This window comes from Tarenaya hassleriana, unplaced genomic scaffold, assembly GCF_000463585.1.
Source record: "Tarenaya hassleriana unplaced genomic scaffold, ASM46358v1 Cleome2, whole genome shotgun sequence".
In the NCBI taxonomy this organism is placed as follows: domain Eukaryota; kingdom Viridiplantae; phylum Streptophyta; class Magnoliopsida; order Brassicales; family Cleomaceae; genus Tarenaya; species Tarenaya hassleriana.
Genome location: NW_010965372.1, coordinates 8,116,945 through 8,143,275, shown reverse-complemented (window position 1 = coordinate 8,143,275; position 26,331 = coordinate 8,116,945). Strand labels below are relative to the sequence as shown.

The window sequence follows — 26,331 nt, the reverse complement described above, 5'->3', positions numbered from 1 at the left end:
TATAAACTTATCTTTCTTGTGAATTTTGGTGGGCAAGGAAGGAAACATACGCCATAGAACCGTGCCATGGATATTAGAAACATGTGGGCAAAAGTGTCGCCCAAGCAAATGTAAACTTATGGTTATAAAACTTCACGTTGATAGAGTTCTAATATCTACATGTGACCAACAAACTATATATATATATAGATATATATATGTCTAGACGTGATGGTTCAGTGGTGTGAGAATACAAAGTAGTCTTTCACTCTCCTGTTCGAATTTCAACTGGACAATCACCAATATAATAAAAAGACAAACAAACTATATATATATATTAACAGATATAACAAAATAATTTATTAGAAGCGTACAAACAACATTTGATCGCAATATTGACAATATTTCTACGAAATTTTATAAGTTTTACATAAAAGTTTATTTATTATAAAAAAAATGCTGGATGCAAACACCCGTATCCATGTACTTACGTCCACCTTATTTATATAACACTATATATATATATATATTTCAGGATATGGTTAACAAAACAGATATTAGAAATTTATTTAATAGGCATCAATATTTTATTATTTATCGACTAATAAGATGTCGGTATCTTGGAGCTATGAGCCAAATCAAATCTTAGCATGAAAAAAATGGTTATTGAAATTGGGCTCTTCAAAATTCTAAACTTACAAGCCAAGTTATTGTCCCATGTTTTTTTTTCAAACTACCATCAAACTTAATTTTTTTACTTATTATTTTCTCCTACGACTACATTTGAATATGTTTTTTTTTAATTCTAACGTTAACTAGCCTTCAATCTAAAAAGCAACAAAACATGTTATTATTAATGAAAAGTTTAAGATGGGTTTTAATTCTTTTTTAAGTTATTATGACGTGAGAAATACATACAATATGTAATGTTTAACTACTTTAACTTGTGAACGTAATACCTATTATTCAAATATCCAAAAGTAATTTACAAGTAATATTTTGGTTGGTCAGATCTAATGGCCATTAAGAATGCCACCAGGACATTATACATCACATTCTAAAAGGAAAATTGAATATATTAATAACTTTGTGTACAAGTTACCTAAGTTTGGATTGTATATAAATTATATTTTTACCCCTAATTCAAATCCAGCGCGGAGAAAATATTTATCTGAATTTTTTAACTAGTTGGTCCAAATATTTTGTAAATTTTTAGATTATAAAAAAATTATGTAGAAATCACTACGCTAATATTTTAAATATAATATATGAAAAAATAGCAATTAAATATTAAAGAAAATTTATTTTTTTTATGATTCAGGAATAAAATGTTTTCTAGATCTATCCTTTTTGCAAATCAAATCTTAAAATTTGACTATATTGATAGTTTAATGACCTGTCTGTAATGCATGGACTGTGCAAGTCATATGCATTGTCCACATGTTTTGTCTTTGACCAAATCTCAATCTCCCTTCTCCTGTCTTTGACTAGTCAAAACAAACCTAAGTTGCGTGATCGACGGCTTGGATTCTCCAGGTGGGTCCCATATTGATCTGCCAAAGATTTTATCATTTTTTTTTAAATATTGATATGGATATAATTTCTATCACGAAACATTATCAAAATTTCAGTTTAACGGAGAAAACATGATTAATCAAGCCTCGGCGGAAATATCCGGCGACGACTAGGAGATTAGCAAAATCATTTTTTTTATACATTGTTTACACAAATTTAAATATTTGCAATGCTATATCTTCCTAAATATTTTTATTAAATCGAATGCTTAATTTTTAAACCCTCTTTTTAGTTTTCATTTTAGTTTTCATTTTATTATTAGTATTTTTTTATCCGGAATACTAAACATCAAATCCTAAACTCTGATATATAAATTATAAACATTGAATTTTAAAATTTTAAACAGTTATAAATCTTAAACCATGATTAGTAATCAAAGGATTTAGAATTTAAGGTTTTATTAGGATTTTATAGTTTAGTGTTTAAAATTATGAATAAATTAATAGTAGTAAAATAAAAAATATAAAAAGAAATTAGTCTAATTGTCAAGTGCCAAGTGGGACAATAAAAAGATTAGAAGGATATTAGGAGGAGGTTTGATGAGGATATATCATCTTATTTAGGAAGAGATGATGGTATATTTTTCTACTTTTTTTTTTAAAGGATCTCTTCCTAATCATCTTTTTTGATAAGTAACATTTAATTTAATTCTTTTTTTCCTTCTCATTCTACTAATTTTAATTTATACTTAATTTTAAACACTAAATATTAAATTCTAAATACCAATTACTATCTAAAATTTAAATTACAAATTCTAAGGTTAAAACACTAATTCTATATTATAAACTCTATGATTTATGGATTATAGTTAAATGATTAAGAATTGGTTAGGGTTGGTTCAACGATAAGAGTTTATGATTTAGCATTTCAAATTTTAAATTTAATGTTTAGTGTTTAGATTTAGGGCTAAATTTGAAATACAAAGATGAAAATAAGAGAAAAAGAAGAAAACAATTTAAAAGTTATCAAAGTAGAAAGATAATTAGATGAAAGTTGTAAGAGGAAACAACGTTAGTCATAAAATTATAAACTTGTCTATTACTATTCTTAAAAGTAGTCTATAAACGATTCTAAATTATTTATTGTATAATTCTAAGGATAATTAGAACATATTAAAATGTGAAAAATTATTTGATTTTTTTTAATAATTGGTGATATCCGGTAAATTTGAACCGTAGATTAAGAAAACACTTTGTATTCTCAGGCCAGTGCACCACCACTACACATTTCGAATTTTTACAACTATGAATATAAAATTATTTAGATAATTAAGGATTTAAACCTGTAAATTTCAGAATGTTGAAATCATAAAATTTCCGGCTAATATATTTATTTATGATAAAACGTTTTAAATTTCTTCAAGCAATATTCGACTCTCTGTAGAAAATCATTCCTTTGTTATAAAGTAAAGAATAAGGAATCCGTGAAACTTTCCATATATGTAAATCTATTTATTTATGGAGGACGAATATTTTACTATTGATAATTTACAGAATCTAAAAGTTTTATTATTAAAATATTAAGAACAAATTTAAAATAACCTTAATTTAATTTTATGAAAATACATATCAATTAATGTAAAACTTTAATAACTGTACATGAGTTAATTAAAATAATATGGTCGTGATTATTTATTACGTTTTCCGAACCTTCGCGTGATACTTTAGACACCTTTACAGGGGTTTCTTACAATGCAAATGAAATCTCATTACTGTTGGAATATTATATTATATAACATATGATTATGTTACCGAATAAATAAAATTAGTCACGCCGACCAAAGTCGCTCGCATGACACGTAGGACCCACTTCTGCTTTTTGTGGTATCGTCTTGCTGTAACACACACGATCTATTTTCCCGGCTTTTTTATAAACTATAAAAAAATACCAAGGAATTTGTATTTATAGAATTAATTTTCCGTTATAAAAATATATTCTTACAACGATAAATATATATAATGCATATCTAATCTTAATCAGGTCAGGAAAAAATCTGATCTTATTGCTAAAAATATCCTTTTTGTGGTATCGTCTTGCTGTAACACACACGATCTATTTTCCCGGCTTTTTTATAAACTATAAAAAAATACCAAGGAATTTGTATTTATAGAATTAATTTTCCGTTATAAAAATATATTCTTACAACGATAAATATATATAATGCATATCTAATCTTAATCAGGTCAGGAAAAAATCTGATCTTATTGCTAAAAATATCTTGGGAATCCCTCGACAAACAAAAAAATATCTTGGAAAGACGAGGGATATGGCGGGAAGGCAACCGACATTCCCGCCCTAATCGGAGTCGTCAACGGCCGTTACTAACGGCGTTAATGTTCAGTTTTTATATCCGCGGGAAGAGGAAAGTCCAATAGGTTGCGACACGCGGCAAAACTTACGCTGCCACATCAAACCATGTGCCACGTAGGATCCCCGACCGACAGCGCAACCTGCTTCCGGGGAGTTTGTTTTTTGTTTTTCATTTTCGATTTTTATCAGAAATGTGTATTTTTAAAAATAGGTAATAAACAAAATATTTCTGTTGAAAATACCATAGAATTAAATTTTTTGAAGAGATAACCTAACCGGTGAAATTAAACAGCTAACCGGTTTTACTTTGAAATTTATGAATCTTGAATCTTTTTTTTTTTTCGTTAGATTTTTTTCCCGAGTAGTGGAGCCCAGGTGAGATACGATCACGAACAGGTCAGCTGTAACCGATCTAATGAGAAAAAGCAGAAACATTATAAAAGTGAAATAATTAATGTTTATCAGCAATACAAATATTAAATTAGAGGTATATACACATATATGTGTTTATATTTCAAGACAGACTTGGAAGTCAAGAACCTGTTGTAATTTATTTCCGGTTAGGCAACATAGAGAGAGAGAGAGAGAGTGTGTGTATCTGTGTGGGAAGATTTGGTTTTCTAGAGAGAGAAACCTCAAGAAGATCGGAGAAAACTTGCTTGATCGTATTTCCATGGTGAATCTCTTGAAATCCTGAGGAAGGAGAGGAGGAGAAATAAGAGAAGGGCAAAGGTTCTGTTTTAGGGTTATGTGGTTTCTGAAGGAAGAAGAAGAAGAAAAAGAAGATGGAGTTGTCAGATTGCTCTAATGAGTACGAGAAGCTTGTTGTACGGATGAACATGCCCAGGTACTTTTATAGTTCTTAATTTCTAAATTTTATAGAAATTTTCTTTGTTTTTTTACGTGTAAATCTAAGGTTTTGCTCAAAACCCATGATGATTTCTAATTGATATACTTGATTTATTTCTTTGTAAATCTAGAAAATTTGTCCCTTTTTTGCTCTTTGTAATATGTTTTGGCTCACGCATGTCGAGATTCATTACAATAAATATGATTTCATTGAAATATGCAGAGTAATTGGGTTCCTGATTGTCGGGAAAATTTCGAATTTAATATTTATGTATGATTTTTTTTAAATTTTTGTTTTCTAAATTGGTTGAAAAATTCAGCCTTTTTCTCACCCATCGCCGGCATGATCTAACAGCATATTGCTGTATTTATCAAAAAGTCAAACATTATATTGACAATTTCAATTACTTCTACAATATATATATATATATATATATATATATATATATATATTTCTCTTACATGACAACCGGATTTAAGGGTCAGTGTCTCTTTTTCGTCATCCACCACAGGGTCGTCATCGACAATGGAGTTTGCCCTAATTCAACCGTCGTCAAGGTTTTCGCCCTTACGCAACCTTATAACGTTTCTTCCGGTTTTTAATTATTATTATTTTTGGTAATTATAATGACCCATATACGCTTTTAATGCAGTCGTTTATTGTTTATTATTTTTATTTTTGTATTTCTCCAGATCGACAGCGCGAGAAGTCAGGGCACATTGCTAGAGTCCGTACAGCTTCTCACGGACATGGGTCTGTGGATTCGGAAAGCTTACATTTCCTCGGACGGGAAATGGAACATGGATGGTAATGATCACCGATGATTATCTTATTTTTAATTACGATTATAAATCAAAGTTTTTATATTATAATTTGCAAGTTCAGTGATTGTGGTGGCTGGGTTGAAATTGAACGTTTGTGCAGTTTTTCATGTTACTGATTCGAAAGGGAACAAATTAACCGACGAAAACCTTATCGGTTACATTGAAAAGGTAACAGAAATTAACCGTTAATCGTTCACTTAAACCGATAATCTTTGATTCTCTGACACTTATATCCTCCGATGCTTTTTGTCTCCACAGTCCATCGAGTCATCTCACTACGCTAGAAACGAAGAGTACACCGGTTTAACCGCCATAGAGTTAACCGGATTAGACCGAGTCGGTTTACTCTCCGAGGTTTTCGCGGTTTTGGCCGAGCTGCATTGCGATGTGGTGGAGGCTAAGGCTTGGACGCACAATGGCAGAATCGCGTCCTTGATCTACGTCAAAGACCCCAATTCTGGGACACCGATCCATGGAGATTCTGACCGAGTTCAATGGATAGAAGGGCAGTTGCGAAATTTGCTTAAACGAGACGACAGTTACCGAAACGCCACGAGAACGTGCGTATCACTCGGGGGTCGGATTCATATGGAGAGACGATTGCACCAAATGATGTTTTCTGATCGAGACTACGAAAAGAAACCCGATCCCCAGAAATCTACTGTTGTTTCGGTTCAGAATCTTCCGAGACGAGGGTATTCTGTTGTGAACTTGCAGTGTAAAGATAGAACGAAGCTTCTCTTCGACGTGGTTTGCACGTTAACCGACATGGCTTACCTTGTTTTCCACGCTTCGGTCCGAACAGATGGATCCAATGCTTTCTTCGTAATGTTCTTGTGTGCTTTTTAATACTCGATCCGATTTGGTCTGTTGATTTTGATTTGGTTTGATTTAATTCGGTATTTTTCGGTTTGCAGGAATTCTACATCAGACATGCCAATGGGACTCCGGTTAATTCAGAACCAGAGAGACAACGTTTGATCCAATGCCTACAAGCTTCAGTCGAAAGAAGGGTATCTGAGGTATTACCCGGTTAAAGATCTAAAACCGGTCGGTCTAAAATCTCTTTGGTATCATCTTAGCCGTATTCCGGTTTATGTTTTCTTTTTCTGTAGGGTGTGAGGTTGGAACTTTGCACGGCGGATAGACAGGGATTGTTAGCGGAGGTAACACGAATATTCCGAGAGAACGGATTGAATGTAGCGAGAGCTGATGTATCGACGAAAGACGGTGTGACCAAGAACGTTTTCTACGTGATGGATGCAAATGGGAGCCCAGCAGACTCGAGAATAATCGAATCGGTTAGAGAAAAGATCGGATCGAAACACTTAAACGTGTTAGAACCTTCTCCGGCGATGTGTCGGAATTCCGCAGAGGAGGAACGGCCGGAAACACAACGGTACGGCGGGGGAGGGGCAGTGTTGGTGTCGCTTGGGAGTCTTGTTCTGAGAAATCTCTACCATATGGGTTTGATCAAATCATATTTTTAAATTAGGGTTACAAGAAATTGTTACCGGTTAATGTCGGTCCATATACTTAGTATTTTCCGGTGGTTTGGGGGTTAGGAATATTTGGTGATCGGTCTTGTTGTGACCGATAGGTGGGTTGCTTTGTTAAATGACAAGGAGGAAGATGTTAGGTAGATCTTTGGTACGTATAGTTTTGAAATTTTATTTTTGTATTGTATATATACCATATGCTGGTTAGAAACATTGACCTGTGAAAAATAATATCATTAGCTTTGTATATAAAATTTATTCATAATTCATCAATCCGTTTATCTTGTTCCATATCTCAATTTATTGATCAAATTTTCAAAAGTTTTTTTTTCTTATATAATGACATATTTTGAAATGTTCATTTAAATGTTTTTTTTTATAAAAGTCATAATTTTGTGACCCAATAATATTTATTACATTTTGTTTAGAGGTAGAGTGGTTAACTTGCTAAAGCGACATGTCGGTCCAATAAGAGTGTGGGAGAGTCTTATAATGGATTTTATTGATTTAGATAATATCTCACGAGAGCATGCTTGTGGAGGAAAATGATATTTTATTTCTTATGAAAATAACATAACCTTTTTAATAGGAAATTTGAATAATTGGTCGGGTAGCTGACCGGCACACGTCTTTTCATGACATTTGCATGATGATGTATGCTCTAATATTACTTCAGACGAGGTTTCATAATTTATAAATGTACATGTATATTTTTAAAATACCATATAAATACCTAAATTTTTATAAAAATCTCACATAAATATTTGAACTATAAAATTTCTATATAAATATCTGATTTTTTTAAAATTTTATATAAATACCTAAACTTTTGATTTTTTTCAAATAAATACAAATTTCAGATATTTTTTGAAATAAAAATAGGTAATGTCATTAACGGATTTTGGATTTATTTGGAAATTTTTCAAAATTCTAGATATTTATTAGGATTTTAAAAAAATTTAAGTATTTATATGAAAATTTTATAATCTAGATATTTATATGAGATTTTTGTAAAAGTTTAGGTATTTATATGCGAGTTTATCTATTTTTTAAAATAATCTATCATTTTAAATGTTTTTGAAACAACACTTAAAATTAAAAATTTAGACGAGATGAGGGGATTATTAAATGTGTAAGCAATTTTATATATAAAAGATTTTGTTACTTATTATTGCTGCTACACATTATTATTATTATTATTATGGGGAAACAGCTAAGTTTACCAATAAAAGCAAAGCACGTGAACCTCAGTTGGACCAATCCGGTTCATGCGCCGGTTAAATCATGTATTATATATATAATCAGATTTTAATATTTTTTTTGGTAAAGTAATTTAATTCTTTTTTCTTAACTGAAAGAGTTTGGAGAAGAAATAATTTCACAAACTTGACCTACTAATAAACTGTTAACGTTCACATATTCTATAAGAGCTTAAATAATTCGATATCTGCTACGATTTACTATTAATTTTTAACATATCAAGAAATTAACAATATTCTTGTTTGTTGGACCATATATTATTAATGTATTTTTTTCTTTGAACCGGGCCACTATAAAAAAAACTATTATTTGATTATATAGATTTAAGAACATACCTTTTTATATCATTTTTGTGTGATTAGAATGATCATCATGATTTATTAATTACATTGGTCAAGTTAATTACACCATTAAAACTATATGATAATCACCGTTAATATTATATGATAACGCACAAAAAATAGGTTAAAAAAAGATATAATCTGACACAAGAGTAGTTTTGATATTATGCCTTTGAACCCGACCCAATTTCCGGTAATATAAGGTTCCCGTTTAGTTTTATGGGCCTTCAAGGCCTCTAATGTACTATGTTGGGCCTTAACTATACCCAGCTTTTTCATATTATTTTCTTTTGAATACACACAAAATATATGTATTACCCTTACAAATATTATCAAATTGTCATAAGTAATATTTAAATAAATAAATAAGGAGTCTTATATTTGACTTGTTATTTCAGAAATAACGGTATTACCCCTCCCCCACAACACAACTATTTTCTGCCCGAATTCCAGAATGACCAATAGGAAATAGCTTGTGAAAAAATCTTTTTTTTTATTGTTTTAAACTTCTTGTAATTCTGAAATTAAATTTATATTTAAAGGAAGGAAATAATATTGTTATTATTTTTAGTATCAATCCCGTGATTCTTTGTTGTATTTGTTTCCTCAATCATCTCTTCATACGTGTATATATGTCTTGTAAATCACATAATACAAGATACAGAAAACCATTCTCCTAAATCTGTCGTTCATGGTATCAGACGTCTCGGTTTAACGACAATTTCCTCTTTCTTTTATTTTTAAATGGTTTGTCATTCATATAGTTTCAGATTTGGTAATTCTGTAATAAGAAAAATATCAAAATCTTTACTTTACTTTAATATAAAGAAAAATAACTATGGTTTAGTAACTTTAAGCTGGATGAATAACCAACATTAATTAACTTTAAGCTGGTTTTGTTCTTAAGCCCGAAAACCTATAAATAAAAAAGGTATAGTTTATTTATTTGATGAAAAAAATGAGCCGTGGAGTTATCTTCTTTTTCCAAAATCTCAAGTAACTTAAAAAAAAAACTCTTGAATAACTTAAAATTAAAAAAAGATTTAATACATGAATTTGTAAATAATCCCGTATAAATATATTAATTTTAAATTTTTTAGAAAAATCTATGGATTTTTCGTAATTTGTATATTAAAATCTAAACTTTTAAACTATTATAAAAACATTATTTCTTGATTCTTAAACATAGTTTTAAAAATTATGGTTCAATTTTATAATTGTTTTTCAAATTTGTTTAAATATTTATAATTAATTTTATAGTGGTTTAAAAAATTCGTTTAATATAAAGGTTGGAAGAGTTTATATATTTTAAAATAATATATTCATTTAGTTTATAAATTTGTAGTCGACTAATACGATATTTTTACTTTAAAATTTGAATCAAGTGGGATTTAATAAAAAATAAATAAATAATAAAGAAATACATATTGTTAATAGAAATGTTTTTTTATTAGGATTTACCTTTTCAAAAGTAAGGTCAGAATACCGACAACTATTATAAATGAGAAATAACAATAATATAAAAATCCATATTCCAGGGCATAATAGTTATGAATATGTAATCAAACTATGAAAACTAAAAAATTAAAAATAAGATAATAAAATAAAATTGTAGAAGAAATGCACATGGAGCACATCACTATAATTTATTTATTTAAATAGATTATCCTAATAGCCCTAAATTAAGTTAAGCCAATTGAATTAACAAAACATTTAATAAAACGGGTCGTTCTTATCCAAAAACCTATTTATTTATTTATTTCTTTACTTTGTTTTTATTCAAACAACGTTTTTATTTAATTATTTATCTTGTTTTGTTTGGAAAATTAGTAGTTCTGATTTCCGGATCAATGCTAAATTGTACTCAAATAATTTTCTTTGTTCTTTCTACTCTCACTCACGAGAATGAAACTCATATTAAATCTCATATAATTTCTACGATAAATGAATATTTATTCAAAAGAACAGCTCGTAATTTTTTATTTTCATCCGCAGACTGAGAAAAAACAAATACAAGTAGAAAAAATATTAATTTGAATATTGAGACTTTTTTTTGGTAGTGTTATTAGTTTCTACTGGAAAAATATTTAAAAAATGCATGTCTTAATTAAGCATATATGTTTGGTGGACCCACGTTATTTCCCCCCTTTTATTTTTTTCGAAATTTTCTTACAGAAATTTAAATTATATTTTGTTTGCTCTTCGTATTAGTCCAAACATTAAATTACAAAAAGAAATTTTGAATTTTAAAATAATAATGATAATCAAAGGCAAAAAAGAAAAATAATATTAGAGGCCAGCTTTTTTATCTTTTTTTTTAAAGAGAGAAAAAGAAAATATAATAGTATACTCCATTCAATTTTCTACTACATTATTTTAGTGTTTTTATTTTGTTTATTAATTTTCTCCCGTCGGATTCCAGCTAAAAACACGAATATCTATATATTCCAAAGTTTTAAAAAATGGAAATTATGGTTAGAGATATTATAACATCCTATTAAATAAATGCATTTCCTTTTCATATTATTTAGTTCTTCAATATTAAAATAGCTATGGACAGGCTAGGAAAAAAAGTTGGAAGGGAATGAGCTAAAAAAATTAAAATACAGAAAGAAAATACCTTTTGTAATGTCACCATTTCCAAATTCAAAAATCCAATTTCTATTTTGTTTCCACGAAATCACACTTCATAAATAAATCTAATTTCTCTCACTTTCTTCTCAATTTTTTTTCCCTCATAATTTCCAAGCTCAGTTCTGAGGAAATATTTTTCTTACCAAATACAAAATATATATATATATATATATATATATATATGTATTTCCTAGACATATAATTTTCCGAAAATCCTCGCAATATTCGCTGTTTGATTTTATGTTCTTTTGATTTTGGAGTTTTTTTTGTTTCTTTTTCTTCTTCTCGTTTAGTTCTCTTGTTGCTATTGTTCTTCAATTTTCTTTTTCTGGGTTGAATGATTTTAGCTTTGCTGTTGGAGAGTTAAATCTTTGTTAATCTCTGATCAGCCTAAAATCAACTTGTGTTTTTTAAATCAAAAAGTAAGATTAATGGTTTTGGATATGGAGTCTACCGGAGAAGTCGTCAGGACAGCCGCCGGAGACGACGGCGGAGTCACGGTGGTGGGATCGGACGTGCCGTCGGACTTCCGCGTAGCTCCGAGGTCGGAGAGCTCAAACCCACCTCTCGTCTCCGCTACTCCACCGCCGCCATCGCATCAGCCCGGAGGAGCTCCACCGCAGAATATCCCGGTGGCAACGGAGGGTCTCTCCTGATAAATTTAGTGATTAAAGGATGAGAAGATTAAGAACGAGGACTAAAATAAAAAAAAAGGATGAACGTTTAAGCAAAGAACATCGTTGGCTAGTATATGCCAAGATGTGTATGCGGGACACGTTTTGGTAAAATGATTTCTGTATATTCATAGCAATAGAAATATTACAAATATATATACAACAACTAATAGGTGTGATATGGAAAAATTATATCATAAGAAAAGGAAACATGATATTTATAATGATATTTTAATAAGAAATGGAAAGTGGAAGCCGTTGAATCCTTTGATTGTGCTTGATGTATATTCTAAAATCTCCATTATCTCCAACATTCCCCCTCAAGATTGATTTGGAGAGAACCGAAAAATCAATCTTGAAGAGTGAATGACTTGAGAGTTTCTTCCTCGAGCTTTTCCAAGTGATCCATTGCTTGATAAAGTTCATGAATGAAACACTTTGATTTGTGATCGTCCCACGGTTGCAATGATACATATCTTTGAACACTCCTTGTGCTTTAATTGGTTCCTTTGATTTGGTGGTTCTTTGTTTGTCACGAGTCTCCATTGACATGTTTTCCACCATGGTTTTATTTTGACATAAACCTGAAACCCAATGAGATCAACATTAGTCTCATATATGAATAAATGCATAAGCTTACCTTTGATTCCAAGGCAACTATCTTTTGGTTCCCCCTCATTTGAAGCATCTTTGTACACTTCTTTGTGTAAAAAAATTGTTGTCTTCTCTCTTAACATCTCATGGGTGATCGAGATATCGGTTAATAAGAGAAAAACAATAGTTTTTCCTTTATTTGAATGACCATAATCATTTTGATCCTGCCACACTTCAAATAAACGGTTAGATTCTTTAGTTGAGGTAATACACCATTCTTTGTGATCGAATGTGTTATTACCCTTATCAAAATTAATTTGAAAATCAAACAACAATAAAAATAATGATCTAGTGTAGCAAAAAGCAAGTTTAGATCCTAGTTTCAGAAGATACACTAAGTGATCATCATAGCCTTCAAATGTATCATCTAAACATTCATTTACATCAATCATATATTTATCCATATTTTTAGAGTCTAAGCACTTATAATCGATATATAATATATCATTATATGAATATGAATCAAATAAGAAAGTATAGGGATAAAAAATACCAAGCCTAGAGTTTTCATAACTCATAGGCATGGTCGAGCTATTTGTAGGCATTCTTATGCCAATGATCTTCATATTGGATGAGCTTATCTCCCAAAATTCTTTCATGAATATCTCAACCTTATTATGTTCAAAAACATTCAAAACATTATAAATATCAATAGACACAGAAAATTCAAATTGAAAAGGACAAGAGAAGGAATTGCAAACTCGGTATTTCATGAGTGTGAATGAGATTTTCGGATATGATCTTGGTGATGGATAGGGAAGTAGCTCGGACGTGTTTGATGCCTCCTTTTCGGAGTTCTTTGCCTCCGTTTGAAGTCCATCTATCGTCTCTTCTCTCCCTTTTTCTTCAATCACTAATTTATCCGTTTCTAACTCTTCGCACTTGGCCGAGAATTGTTCCTCTTTGAATCTGTCCTCTTTTGTTTGATTTTCTTGTTCTCCATCATTTACACAAACAAAGTTAGCATTAAAATCATTAGGACAAAGAGTTGGAGAAATGGACCAATTTTGTTCTTTGTCCTTGGATGCCGAAACTTTTTCTTTTGTTTCTCCATTCACCATGTCAAACGAATCCAAACATTCCCCCTCGTTTGGCATGTGAATAGGCTTCATGTGAACAATTTCTTTGGATTCTTCGGCCAAGCGTCTAGTCTCTTGTTCTTGTTGAAGCATCGTTAGGATCTGTTCAAAAGAAGGAAATGGGTCCATACATAAAATCTGCAAAATAAACTCATTGTAAGAGTTATTCAAATTTGCAAGATAATTGAATGAATAATAAGGAGAGGTTAAAGGATCGGTGAACGGATGAAGTTTCTTCAATTCCGTCCACACTACTTCCCTTTCGTAAGTCTTTTGTTCTAGGGTCATTTTGTCATCATCAAACTTGATGTAATGCAAAGCCCTGATGAATGTGAAAGTTAGATGGACTTTTCCCATGGTTGTTCGTTCTTTCTCCATGGTTATTCCATCATCTCTTTCATCTAGCTCTCGTTCTTCCTCTTCCCATGAACACAACATTGTGAATGCGGAAACGAACAAAAAAAAAAAATCTCTTTAGGAACGTAGAAGCTCTCCGGCGGACCGATGAAGAAGAAACGCGGACGGCCCAGGAAGTACGGACCCGACGGGGCGGCGGCGGCGCTCTCTCCGAAGCCGATATCGTCGCTAGCTCCGCCGCCGGCGTCTCACGTCATCGATTTCTCGGCGTCGGAGAAACGCGGCAGAGTGAAACCAGCCGGTTCCTTCAGCCGGAAAAAGTATCAGCTCGAGAATTTAGGTAAATCCCTTTCCCTAAAATCTCTTACGGAGAAGGAAGAAGAAAGAAGATCTTGTCTGAATTCTGTTTCGTAAGATTGATCCGATTTTGGTGATTATGAAAATTTTGGATGTTCCTGGGATTTATGTTATATGCATGTATGTATGTATACGTGGGGCCTCTCATATGTATCTCTTTTATGCGTAAACGTATCGTCTACGTATACGGATGTGTGTGCAATTCGTGTACATGAACCGTACGTAACTGTATATATGTATTGAAAAAAATCAGTACAAGAAGCATAAGCAATAGATGTGAATTCGTAAACCCACCCTAATTTCGGTTTGGAATCGGTTTGCTCTTAACCGGTGTTATCCACGAGGTTTAATGTGCTCTGTTCTGAAGGTGAATGGGTAAATTGCTCTGTAGGAGGAGCCAATTTCACGCCTCATGTCATCACTGTGAACGCCGGTGAGGTAAGTAAGAATGGTTATAAATCGAACTCATATCGGGTTTCTATTCGAATCGTATCAGAGTTTGATGAAATGTTCGAACCCGTTATCGGGTTTGTTTAGGATGTAACGATGAAGATAATCTCGTTTTCGCAACAAGGGCCTCGTGCTATTTGCGTTCTCTCAGCAAACGGCGTCGTTTCGAGCGTCACGCTCCGTCAGCCCGACTCCTCGGGCGGTACATTGACGTACGAGGTGATTCAATCTCGTATAAACTTGTGTTTTTTAATTCAATCACTTGATTTTCTCGGACAAAATCTGATGGATGTTGTGTTTCAGGGTCGGTTTGAGATACTGTCGTTGTCCGGATCGTTCATGCCTAACGATGTCGGCGGGACTCGGAGCAGAACCGGGGGGATGAGCGTTTCGTTGGTAAGTCCCGATGGACGCGTGATAGGCGGTGGTCTCGCGGGTTTACTCGTCGCCGCTAGCTCAGTTCAGGTTTGTAACCGAAGTAACTGCTCTCGGATTCAGTTGGATATTCACGACCTCGGTCACAGCGTATCATGAGAAATATTGTGAAATCCCGATCCGTTATCCGGGTTGTATATCTCCGAGATATTTATATATATCGTCTTCCATTCCAGGTCGTCGTAGGGAGTTTCGTAGCGGAAGATCAGAAACCGAAGAAGCAGAAGCATGATTACATGCCGACCCCGACAGCTGCTATCCCGATCTCCAGCGCATCAGAATCCCGGGTAACCTTCCCGGCATCGACTCTTCAAACCGACACTTGGCCGCTGTCCTTGTCTTCTAACCCCATAAACAGACCTTCCGACATCAACGTCTCTTTGAGTTGAACATTTTGGACGGCCATTTCCACACAAGTTGTACATCTTTTCTGTATTTTCAGCGCCAGAGTTTGCTTTCCAGATTTCCAGTATTAGGGTTTTCAACGAGCTGATCTCTTTTTTTTGGTCTTAGTGATTTCTTTTTTTTAGATCTTCTTGTTCAATTCCATTTTCCTCGAATTTCCGGTTTACCAGCTCATACCAAATCTGGGGAAAAGATTTTAAGATTCTATTTCCTTAACCGGACGAACCGAACCGTTCAATGTGCCACATTAATGATATGCAAATTAATTATTAATCAGAATATAACAAGATTATTTTGTAATGACATATAAGAGAGTTTTCTGGACCCTCTCTTGGTTCGATTACGGGTTTTCTTGAAAATGGGCCGGGCTTGAATATGGCCCGTCTTATCTCTCTCTCTCTCTCTCTCTTCCAAAGATAACTGATTTAATATAGTGGAAGTAAACATTTAATAATTTAGAGAAAAAAAACATAGAGCAACATTTTAAAATATAAACTTTATACATATTTATAATTTAGCTATGTAAGAAATGTATTTTTTTGATTAAAATGATAATATTATCTTTAGTAACATTTTAAAATAAAAGATTCCAAAATACAAAACATCTCAGATGAACTAACTTTTTAGAGGAGTAACTAATTTTATAGGGTTTTTTTATATGTATATATATATTAGAGAGAGAGAGAGAGAGAGAGAGAGGGAGGTAAATTCACACTGTATTATGGAACAGGGACCATCACAATTGATGCTCTCTCATGTGGCGTGCTCCTTCCTTTTTATTATAAATAACAGATCGGATAATGTCGGATGATATAAATTATAAAAAAACATAAATATCTCTACTTATATTAATATTATATATATATAGTATTCCCCATGAATTGATTTGCCAACATATCTGAGTTATTTAAACTTATTTCCCGGTTAAAAATCAATTATTTGATTAATAAAAATTTCACTATCTATAATATTACAAAATCGTAGTGTATTTTTTTTAGTTGCGATCCTTTGACAATTGACATACGGATAATACAATATTTCGTATAACAAAACGGCGATTACGCCCCTACTGCCCTACATACAAAAATGGATTCTATCATTTCGGATAACCAATCCTCTAAAATTTGGTTGTTTTGCTGATGGAAACTAATCCTGCATGATTCAAAAATATATGTATAAAAATGTATATGAGTATATATATATGTACAAGTGTATATATTTTTGTGTGTATATATATGTATATGTAGATATATATATATATGTACATGTAAGTGCATGTGTGTATAACGTGGATGTATGTATGTGCATATATATATATATATTAAATGTATAAACGCGAATATTTTATATATGTATATATAAGACTGTGTATATTTTTTGAATGTATAAACACCGTTGAATTTCTATAAATAGAACTTTGAAAAACCCTTCCCAACATGTCACTAATTAATTAATTAATTAATCACAAAATTATTAAACATAAATTATGTTGGAATACTAAGTTCCCAGCATATATGGTTTTGTTTGTCAATATTAGAAAATAGAATTCGCAAATTTCTTATCATTTAAGTCAAAGTCATAATTATAAAATTATAGTTTTCAAGGCGCATTACATATGGCTTTTCTTTATCGTACACATTAAAACGACTTATTAGGTTAATCAAGCTTTTGGACCGGCTGATAATTTGCTTTGTGAATTGATGAGCGTGAAGACAAATTAATCATTAAAAAGGGTAATCACACTAAACTTTAAATATATATTATCATTAGCGTTTTATGATAATAATCATTATATATTCTAAATACAACCCCTAGGTCTTATCCGAGGAAAATTATATATAAAAAAGGTTTACTTGATATACGATATAATCGGAATATTTTCGCATAAATTTTGATATTTAGTCTTGTACAAAATATATTGATCGTCAACCGAATACATATTTTAACCGGTATTTATTATATATTGTTCGAAAAGGTTTAGATATAAATGGTTCCGAATCACATTTATAAATAAAAAAAATAGATAGAAAACTACTAGTGTCTAGAATACAATTATAATAATTAATACAATTCAAATCCTAAATATTAGTAATAATTAAAACTCCAAAATCTAAGAGATTTAAATTGAAGTATAATTCAAAATCCGAAATATTATATATATATATATATATTAACACAGTATGGAGGAATAACTCGAGCCACGTCCATCCAAGGAATCGCCCACAACAAACAGTAGTAGTCACTTCTCTCCCTTTCCTTCTCTCTCTCTTGTCGCCGTCGCCGTCTCCGGCGGAAGGAGGAGAACGCCGGGGAGAGACCAATGATTCCGTATGCCACGGTGGAGGAGGCGGCCGTCGCGCTCGGCCGGAACCTGACGTGGTTGGAGACTGCCTGGTTCGATTACTCCGCTACCAAGTCCGACTACTACCTCCACTGCCACACCATTTTATTCCTCTTCCTCATCTTCTCTTTCGTTCCTCTCCCCCTCGTCCTCGTCGAGGTCGCGCGATCCGCCTCCGGATGGTTCGATCGGTATAAGATTCAGCCCAAGGTGCAGTACTCTGTCTCCGATATGTTTCGGTGCTATAGAGACGTCATGAAGATGTTTCTTCTCGTCGTTGGACCATTGCAGCTCGTTTCTTATCCTTCCATCGAGGTAATTTCGAGTTCTTAGATGTTTGCGTTTATCGGGATGTTCTGATTTTTTCTCCGATACTGCTTTTTCTGGGTGTTTGGTTGTTCGAATCTGATGATTGAGCTACGACATTTGACGACCATTTTGAATTTGACCTAAATTCGTACTGCATTTTGATATCTTGGAGGGGAATTTCACCTGGTAGATGAAGATCCTTCACTGAAATATGATATTCACCCATATAATTTTCTATGAACAGATGATTGGGATTCGAACTGGCTTGCCATTGCCATCGGGATGGGAGATTTTGGCGCAGTTGGTGGTGTATTTCTTGATAGAGGACTACACTAATTATTGGATCCACAGATTCTTCCATTGTAAATGGGGTTACGAGAAGGTTCATCGTGTACATCACGAGTACGTATCTCCCTTCGGATATGCGGCGACTTACGCCCATTGGGCCGAAGTCTTGCTTCTTGGGATTCCGTCGTTTCTCGGACCAGCCATTGCTCCTGGTCACATGATAACCTTCTGGTTATGGATAGCTTTACGGCAAGTGGAGGCGATTGAAACGCATAGCGGGTAAGGGCCAAGTCTTGGAAATACTAGAATCCCTTTTTGTTTGCTTTGCCTTTTTCCAAGTTTCTAGCTTTTTTCCCCCTTTGTTTTATTTGCGTCTATATCAAATATCATATCAACTTTTGAATTGCTTTGCCATACCCTTTCATCTTTCCCTTGTTAGCATTTATATGTATATAAAAGTGCTCAAGCTGTGTGGGATCTTCACTAGTGGTTCACCTTTTTTCGCTGGGGGCTAAGGTAGGTATTAGCTTTTTGAGGCTTTTCAGGCTCTTTAGCTATTGGGTATTGTATTGGTGCCTTTTCGCGAGCAATCCCATTGACTGAGCCGAAAACATTCTTCAAGCGACCAACTTTTCCTCTTACACCAACTTCAAGAGTTACCCAAATGACCTAATAGCAAGTAGGCAATGTGATCTTTGGTCCCTAGGCTCTTCATCCAACTTTCTTCCTCTGGGCTTTCTTCTATGGCAAATGCTGCTTCCGACCATGTGTTTGAAATGCTGATCCTTTTCCATGGCATTGTGGTTGTGGATATCCTTTTTTTTTTTATAATTGTTTAACATGTAAGTTCACTTGTGATGCCGCAGATATGAGTTCCCCTGGAGTCCAACGAAATACATACCTTTCTACGGAGGTGCTGAGTATCATGACTACCATCATTACGTTGGAGGCCAAAGCCAGAGCAATTTTGCTTCGGTTTTCACTTACTGTGATTACATCTATGGAACCGACAAGGTTAGGGCAGAGCAATTAGCTTTAAATGACGTTCATTTGCATCAATGATTTGGCTGAAAGATTGGTCCTATGAATATAACTTTTTTTTCCTCCCTTCATTAGGGCTACCGGTTCCAAAAGAAGCTTCTGCAGGAGGTAAATTCTTGATCTAAGTCCCACAGTTTTAGCTCGTTGATTTCCGAATGCTTTCATCAACTCCAGCCATCAGTGATCAAATTCAAAACTTCATACCGAGCTTGAATATATAAGCAAGTATCATGTATTTCTAGAGGTTTACCTGGTTACACATCAGAATCGTCTTGTGCTTGCATAGATTCTGTGTGTTAATCTGTGGAAGATTCACCATTGTATTCATCCACCTATGTCTTTCCCATTGCAGATGAAGGGGGAGTCCGAGAAGAGCAGAAAACAGAACGGAGGCCTCAAATGCGAGTAGGACGCCCTGAACTTTTCCGGCAACAACTCACTGGAAAAAAAAACGCTCAGGGCAAATGTGAGTCCCTTCCATAGAATGTAAAACATCTACCTCGACTTAACGGGAGGTTTCGGGCTTTGCATTTGCTGCTAACTACCAAATGTACATGAGAAGGGCCTTTTCCGGTTCTCTAGCATCAGCCTTTGCTTTGTATTGTGAGGAAGAAGAAACAATAGAAGAAACAGAAGAGTAGAATCAAATCTCTGTCCTGTCTTGTGATATCTTTGGTTTGATGTCGTTTATGAGTCTGACTAAATTTGGGTTTTAGGACCAAAGACAAAACTTGACAACATTGTATGCCGACAGGTTTATGATCTTCTTGTCCTTTTTGGTCTCTCCCTATATAATTAAGCCAAATCTGATACATGGCTTGAGAATGAGTATGATCACACAGATTCATCAGCTTGTTCTGTTTTTCATGTCAGAGTAAAAGGAAATAACATGTTCTTACCATCAATCAGATCTTGCAGCAAAAACACCCTTCTTTCTTCTCCCCCTCGAGATTTTTTTTCCATGTATTTTTTTTTTGGCACAGAACTCGGTTGCTCCCTGGCTCGATGTGCACAATCTGCAAAACTCCTAGCCAATCCGCCACATTTCAGAGGATCGTCGACATTCTCCTTGTAAAATTTTGAAGAATGCATCATTCTCTGAAGAACAAGGCATTGGCTCAGGGGACAGAACAGAATCTTGAACTCCTTGTCTATTAGATCATTGTCTCTCTCTCTCTCTTACTCTTCATGAGCCATGTTCTTTTCTTGTTTCTCCAACTTCTCTACAACCTCCTCGCCCTCTTTTAGAACGGATTCGACTGTGATGGTTGTTTCGGTACCGGGAGGAGGAATGGTGGACGAACTGGCAGTTCTGCCTCTGGCTTTGGTTTCTCGGTATCATGGAGTGTTTTCTTGCTGTCTGAACTGGGTTTCGGTTGAAGCTTTTGCGTATGGTTTTCTTTTGTTTCGTATTCGGTTTATGTGCGCCTCGGATAGCTGTCTGATCAATTTAGAACTGATCTGAATTGAGAAATCACCCATTCTACAGAGAGATTCCCTTCACCACCAAACCTGCAACACGAAATCAATACCAGCAGAACATCAAAAATCTTATCTTATAATATACCATTTCACCTCATCAGACGAAGAATATCAGACAATTAAAATACTGAAAAGCTACGATTTTAATCACACTTTTAAGGTTTAGAAGGGCTTCAATAAAGTTCAAGACACAATCTAGATTCTATGATTTCTAATAATAGAAAGGAAAAAACACAGCTTTGCGCAGAAGCAGAAGTTTAGGGTTGCAACAAGCATTGGGAACTATAAAAACAACACAAAAGATCACAAGTAAAAACCCTCTGAAGAAAATTTTCTGCAAATTCAGAAATGAAATTAGCCTACGAAAAATTGAAAATGAGATTCAGAAAACTGCAACTTGATGTGTTCTCGATCCCTTAAACGCGTCAGAAACTTGAAACTAGAACGAACGACGAACACATCATTGACCGTAATAACTAAGATCAGACAAAAAGGGCCAACAGATTTGGAGGATCCAGGCAATGGGTTTTGACGGATCCTCGGAAGAGAATGCACCCACAAGAACCCTAAGATATCTGACCCATCAGAAAAATTTCCCGAATTTCAGAGAACAAAGCCATACGTAATGATCACCATTGAAGAAATATAATCACCGAGAAGATCCACTGGGAATTGAAGGATCGGCGCGATTCTTTCCCCGGCAACTGTTTGGAAGACGACAACGACGATGATGGTTCAGATTCGTAGATATCAAAGGCTTTGGGATAAAGTATCGGCAACTGTATTGTAATTTTAAGAATTATATAAATTTTTATTTCCAATTTTACCCCAAAATAAAAATAACATATAACATTAAAAGAAAACAACGGCCGTAGACCGTTTTTAAGGCCAACAAAGATTTTTACATCATACTTTTAACTAATACGATTACAATATGATATTATTCATATGCATTTATATATATGTATATGTATACCTTATTAGAACGTATGCGTTAAAGAGAAATGAAGAGAAACCATTGTGGTCATTGTCAACAGCAGTGACTTGAATTCCGACAACCTCATTCCTTTACCATTCACAACACTTTTGATTAAAAGCCAAAAGAAAAAGATCCAAAAGCCAAATCGATGGACAAGAAAGAAAACGTTTCTCACAACTGTGAAAGGAAAACTCTTTCGACCCAAACCAAATCCCAAAACATCAAGTGAGAATCCAAGACTTAACACACAGGGAGAGAGAGGTTTTGTTATTTGGGTCCGCCTCCGGCGAATTTGCTCATCATCTTAGCCATAACAGGAGCCACCTTCGGGTTCGCCTGATGCTTTGCCAGATTCGCCGGGTTCTTCATCACTACACATACCATCCATCAATCAAGAACCCCTTGTAAGAAAGCTTTCAAAGATCGGATTTTTAATTAAAATATGGGTGGATTTCTAGGCTTTGGGACGATGACACTGCTCGTCAAGGTAGGCATCTAAGATACTACAAGCTATACAGATATTTCATCCAAGATTACAGATATCAACAGGGTAGGTTAAATAAGTGAGTGGATGATAAAGGCGTATACATACCGTCTTGGAGAGCAGCCATGATTTCTGGATCGCTAAACGCAGCCATTAGTTCAGGGTCCTGCTCAAAATATTTCCAACAAAAAAGAGTGCGCGTTAAAGATCTCAAATCACGACCATATCAAGCACTTCCATATATGCCTCAACTTTGAAACTGGAGTTTTGATGAGTGTTTCAAGGGCTGTTCTTGTAAGAACAAATGCTGAATTCACCACAGTTATACACTCACATTCAATATTTTCCCGAAATCTACATTCCCGGGCATCCTGCCGCCAGGCATACCTCCCGGAAACCCACCAGGCATTCCTCCCGGGAACCCACCAGGCATTCCTCCCGGAAACCCGCCAGGCATTCCTCCCGGAAACCCGCCAGGCATTCCTCCCGGGAACCCACCACCAGGTTGTCTGCTGGACGACGTTTGTTCTGGCTTCTTTGCTCTCTCATAGGCGGCCTACAGAAAGCAGACGTGAGAGATGGATAATGAGCCCACCGTTCCCCGAAAATAATGAAACCCATAGATTCGATACAGATATAGAATATTTTGTACAAAAGCAACCTGTGCTTCAGCACGGCGACGTTGTCTCTCGCGTTCAGCCTTTCTGTCATCTCTTTCCTTGCGTAGCCTGTCATACTTCCTACGGTGCTCCTCGATCCTATGAGCATTTGGTTCGACCTGCAAATAGAAGGTTCAGTGAAAATGATGGACTATATCGTGCAATATTATTCGTATCATTAACTTTCTGAAGACTAACTGCAATTATGGTAACATATCTTTATGGGCAAATAGCATTTTCCGCAAAGATCAGGGTTCGATTATATGCATTTAGCAAGCAAAGTGACTGAATTGCACTCAAAATCCTAAACCCTAAATCCTAAACAGATCCAACAATCACATAGAATCATTTGCAATTACATCATTGCGTAAAGAAACGTCAAGAATACCTTTTTGAGTACAGCACTAATTTCCTCATCATAATCAATCGTTGATGCAAGGTGAAGGTCTTTTGCAGCCTCTTCCCAGTGGCCAAGCAAGGCATGAGCCATGCCACGAGATTTGTATCCCTTAGCAGAATCGGGATTAATCTACGGAAAAAATTTCAAGAATGTAAAATTTTATTGTCATCCGTGTCATGGATTTTTCATATTAGTTCCTACAGCAGAAACGAGGAAAGATCGTTTAACAATAGTTAAGATAATATCATTGGTTTGTCATCATTTTCACTGGATACAATTTCTCTACACTGAATAAAACATGTCTAAACTGCAAAAAAGGGCCAAATGAGTACAAGATAATCACTAAACCCAAGACATTGTTAGGGAAAATATATTAATGTATATATCCAGAGAGAGATAATCAAACCTCCAAAGCAGCATTTGCATCTCGAATCGCGGCATTAGGTTTCTTGAACTTAACGTAGACAGTAGCTGAAACGGATGTAGAACAATCAAACGCTTCAAGCCACAAGAATTATCTCATCGGAACTGAAAACAATATATTTTCACACTCACCTCTGGTGGCATACATAATAGCTGATGTCGGGTTCAACAAAATTGCCTGAGTCAGATGCTCAACCGCTTGATCCAATTTCCCTGCATATAAGTGTTATGTAGGGTAAAGAGACGCATTCAGCAACTAATTACTGGTATATCGAAAAGACAAATAAACGATGATATATTTATATATACATACACATGAATGTACCTTCGGAAATGGCTTCCATGGCTTTGCCCTTGGCTTCCTGAGCAGCCTCACGACTCTCATCCGTGACCTCTACTGATGGGTCTCCCTTCTATACATTCCAATCAAACAGAGTAAAAGTTAATCTATAGAGGCAAACGGACAATAACTCAATCATAACTGAGGTTGCCCGGAAAAGTTACCTTCTGAGGAGGATCATTGTCAGGCTCAACAGTATCTCCTTCGAGCTCGACATCAGATTCAATAATGTCATCCTCCTCTTCTTCCTCAGCCTTGTCTTTTGGTTCTTCAGTTCCCTCCACATCCTCATCACTCTCCTCTACCACATAACTCTTCTGTATGTATAACAAAAACAATCAATCAATAGACATTTGCAGGACGTGGAATACGAAAACACATTCGTAGAATCAAACGGAAGAGACGAGAAGCATACCGCTTTGGAGCCTTTGCCATCATAAGCAGCAGGAGGCAAGTTAGCACCAAGACTGAAATCAGAGTACTTCAAATGAGATACAGTAATAAAACCTCAATATGGAAAAAGATATCAACTTTTTCCAGAAGAAATAAACCCCACTATGCAAAAACCTCGAAGTTAAAACCTACAGCGAAAGATCGACATACATGTGCGAAGCAATGCTGGGGCAAATCGGTGCAGATTTCGACAAACAGAATGACATGGAAATTCAAGCAAACACTCTGAACTAGAGATTGATTTCGGAAAAAATCCAACGGAATCGACAGGGAGAGAACATGGAAGGAGAAGAGGAAGAGAGGGTACCTCTCGAGATAGTCGCGGAAGAAGGAGAGAGAGGGATCGGCGAGTACAGAAGGGTTGGTCTTGCATTGATCAATGAACAGCTTCAGTTCATTCAGCTTCGTTGGATCCATCTTCAGCTCCGATCGGCGGCGACGGTAGCTTTTGGGTTTCACTCGTTTGCTCTTCTTCTTCGACGGTCGTTTCGATGTCAAAAAGGAGGGGAAGAAAAAGAGTTACGTTGTTCCAGAAGTTTCTAACCTTCTCTACTCCTCGAGGAATTTAATGGGCTTGATCTTATAGTATGGCCTTGCAACGTATATTGGGCTTCTAAAGTCTATTGGGCCACTAATGTAAAATAGCATACCATTTTTATATTCTCGTCTTGTAATCCGGTTGGGTTATATATTTTCAGTTATTTTGGTAATCATTACATTTTTATATAAATTTCAGTCGAGTTCGATTATTTTTTTTTTTATTCGATTCAATTCGAATTCGATTTTTTGTTATAAAAAACTCATTTTTTTAAAAAAAAATATCGAATGTTTCACTTTTACTTTGTCGGAGAAATCATAACCGTTCGATTTTTTTTTATCGAATTTGGTTAGATTACGATTATATCTTATTCGATTCGATTTAATTATTGGATTAATAACCTTGGTCATGAACATTTGGAATATTTTAACAAAAAAAAAATACATATGATCAACAAGAAAAAATGAAATACCCTTCCAATCATAAAAAAAAAAAAAAAATTTAACAGATTATAATATCTGGCTTGCCCCTTACGTGCCCCTCTAAGGTTCATCGCCACGCTCAAGCGGCCTTAGCCAAGGCCATGAAAGATTCTGCATAAAATTTGTAAGGTGGTGTGGACCATATGACTCGAATCACTAGAAGTTTTTGGAGATATATATATATATATATATATATGATATATCAATCTTCCGCTATAAATATCAACCCCTATGATTTTGAAATATTTAACCCAATAATCTGGCATGAAACAGTATCTATATATATACACATATTATGTTCATAAAATGTAAATCAAAGATGTCCAAAAGGCAATTGAACGGCTGATCAGAGCATATTATTAGCTCTACAAAAATAACCTTGGACAACATCACTTTATGGCACTTTCAAAGTTTCAAATGGAACAAGAC

General features: G+C 34.4%; 4 protein-coding genes and 1 long non-coding RNA gene across 6 annotated transcripts; 3 read left to right on the top strand and 2 right to left on the bottom strand.

Annotated features, from left to right (window-relative positions):
• Nucleotides 1-4,373: 4,373 nt before the first annotated feature.
• Nucleotides 4,374-7,294, top strand: LOC104813003 (ACT domain-containing protein ACR7-like). The gene is made up of 7 exons (XM_010540468.1): nucleotides 4,374-4,711; nucleotides 5,226-5,271; nucleotides 5,407-5,521; nucleotides 5,639-5,706; nucleotides 5,797-6,363; nucleotides 6,456-6,560; nucleotides 6,654-7,294. The coding sequence occupies exons 1-7, from the start codon at nucleotides 4,650-4,652 to the stop codon at nucleotides 7,026-7,028; spliced, it is 1,338 nt and encodes a 445-aa protein (XP_010538770.1). The 5' UTR covers nucleotides 4,374-4,649; the 3' UTR covers nucleotides 7,029-7,294.
• Nucleotides 7,295-10,919: 3,625 nt separating this feature from the next.
• On the top strand, nucleotides 10,920-15,899 carry LOC104813002 (AT-hook motif nuclear-localized protein 1-like). 2 transcript variants are annotated; one of them, XM_010540465.1, is made up of 6 exons: nucleotides 10,920-11,919; nucleotides 14,169-14,376; nucleotides 14,761-14,831; nucleotides 14,931-15,062; nucleotides 15,147-15,308; nucleotides 15,455-15,899. In XM_010540465.1, exons 1-6 carry the CDS (start codon nucleotides 11,704-11,706, stop codon nucleotides 15,665-15,667), a joined length of 1,002 nt encoding a protein of 333 aa, XP_010538767.1. In that variant the 5' UTR covers nucleotides 10,920-11,703; the 3' UTR covers nucleotides 15,668-15,899. The 2 variants fall into 2 exon arrangements, with proteins under 2 accessions (XP_010538767.1, XP_019057886.1); XM_019202341.1 differs by having other exon boundaries at nucleotides 10,920-11,924; nucleotides 14,174-14,376; nucleotides 14,785-14,831.
• A 1,982-nt stretch (nucleotides 15,900-17,881) lies between these two features.
• LOC104813000 (methylsterol monooxygenase 1-1) lies at nucleotides 17,882-20,437 on the top strand. Its single transcript, XM_010540464.1, has 5 exons — nucleotides 17,882-18,339; nucleotides 18,578-18,900; nucleotides 19,488-19,635; nucleotides 19,738-19,770; nucleotides 20,015-20,437. The coding sequence occupies exons 1-5, from the start codon at nucleotides 18,004-18,006 to the stop codon at nucleotides 20,069-20,071; spliced, it is 897 nt and encodes a 298-aa protein (XP_010538766.1). The 5' UTR covers nucleotides 17,882-18,003; the 3' UTR covers nucleotides 20,072-20,437.
• On the bottom strand, nucleotides 20,394-21,900 carry LOC104813001. The gene is made up of 2 exons (XR_771653.1): nucleotides 21,767-21,900; nucleotides 20,394-21,174 (listed from the first exon to the last, which is right to left on the bottom strand). It is a non-coding gene; the product is annotated as an uncharacterized LOC104813001 (long non-coding RNA).
• Nucleotides 21,901-22,143: 243 nt separating this feature from the next.
• Nucleotides 22,144-25,401, bottom strand: LOC104812999 (FAM10 family protein At4g22670). Its single transcript, XM_010540463.2, has 11 exons — nucleotides 25,190-25,401; nucleotides 24,845-24,896; nucleotides 24,594-24,746; nucleotides 24,415-24,502; nucleotides 24,222-24,302; nucleotides 24,073-24,137; nucleotides 23,655-23,795; nucleotides 23,269-23,385; nucleotides 22,942-23,163; nucleotides 22,716-22,773; nucleotides 22,144-22,494 (listed from the first exon to the last, which is right to left on the bottom strand). The coding sequence occupies exons 1-11, from the start codon at nucleotides 25,297-25,299 to the stop codon at nucleotides 22,391-22,393; spliced, it is 1,191 nt and encodes a 396-aa protein (XP_010538765.1). The 5' UTR covers nucleotides 25,300-25,401; the 3' UTR covers nucleotides 22,144-22,390.
• Nucleotides 25,402-26,331: the final 930 nt, after the last annotated feature.

Bases quoted from the DNA above. Each gene is read 5' to 3' on its own strand.
- LOC104813000 (XM_010540464.1), top strand. From the start codon at position 18,004: ATGATTCCGTATGCCACGGTGGAGGAGGCGGCCGTCGCGCTCGGCCGG. The intron at 18,340-18,577 runs GTAATTTCGAGT...TTCTATGAACAG, and splicing joins TTTCTTATCCTTCCATCGAG to ATGATTGGGATTCGAACTGG. The intron at 18,901-19,487 runs GTAAGGGCCAAG...GTGATGCCGCAG, and splicing joins GCGATTGAAACGCATAGCGG to ATATGAGTTCCCCTGGAGTC.
- LOC104813002 (XM_010540465.1), top strand. From the start codon at position 11,704: ATGGTTTTGGATATGGAGTCTACCGGAGAAGTCGTCAGGACAGCCGCC. The intron at 14,377-14,760 runs GTAAATCCCTTT...TCTGTTCTGAAG, and splicing joins GTATCAGCTCGAGAATTTAG to GTGAATGGGTAAATTGCTCT. The intron at 14,832-14,930 runs GTAAGTAAGAAT...GGGTTTGTTTAG, and splicing joins TCACTGTGAACGCCGGTGAG to GATGTAACGATGAAGATAAT.
- LOC104813003 (XM_010540468.1), top strand. From the start codon at position 4,650: ATGGAGTTGTCAGATTGCTCTAATGAGTACGAGAAGCTTGTTGTACGG. The intron at 5,272-5,406 runs GTTTTCGCCCTT...GTATTTCTCCAG, and splicing joins CTAATTCAACCGTCGTCAAG to ATCGACAGCGCGAGAAGTCA. The intron at 6,561-6,653 runs GTATTACCCGGT...CTTTTTCTGTAG, and splicing joins TCGAAAGAAGGGTATCTGAG to GGTGTGAGGTTGGAACTTTG.
- LOC104812999 (XM_010540463.2), bottom strand. From the start codon at position 25,299: ATGGATCCAACGAAGCTGAATGAACTGAAGCTGTTCATTGATCAATGC. The intron at 24,747-24,844 runs GTATGCTTCTCG...TTATACATACAG, and splicing joins ATGGCAAAGGCTCCAAAGCG to AAGAGTTATGTGGTAGAGGA. The intron at 23,796-24,072 runs GTTTGATTATCT...TTTTTTCCGTAG, and splicing joins ATGCAAATGCTGCTTTGGAG to ATTAATCCCGATTCTGCTAA.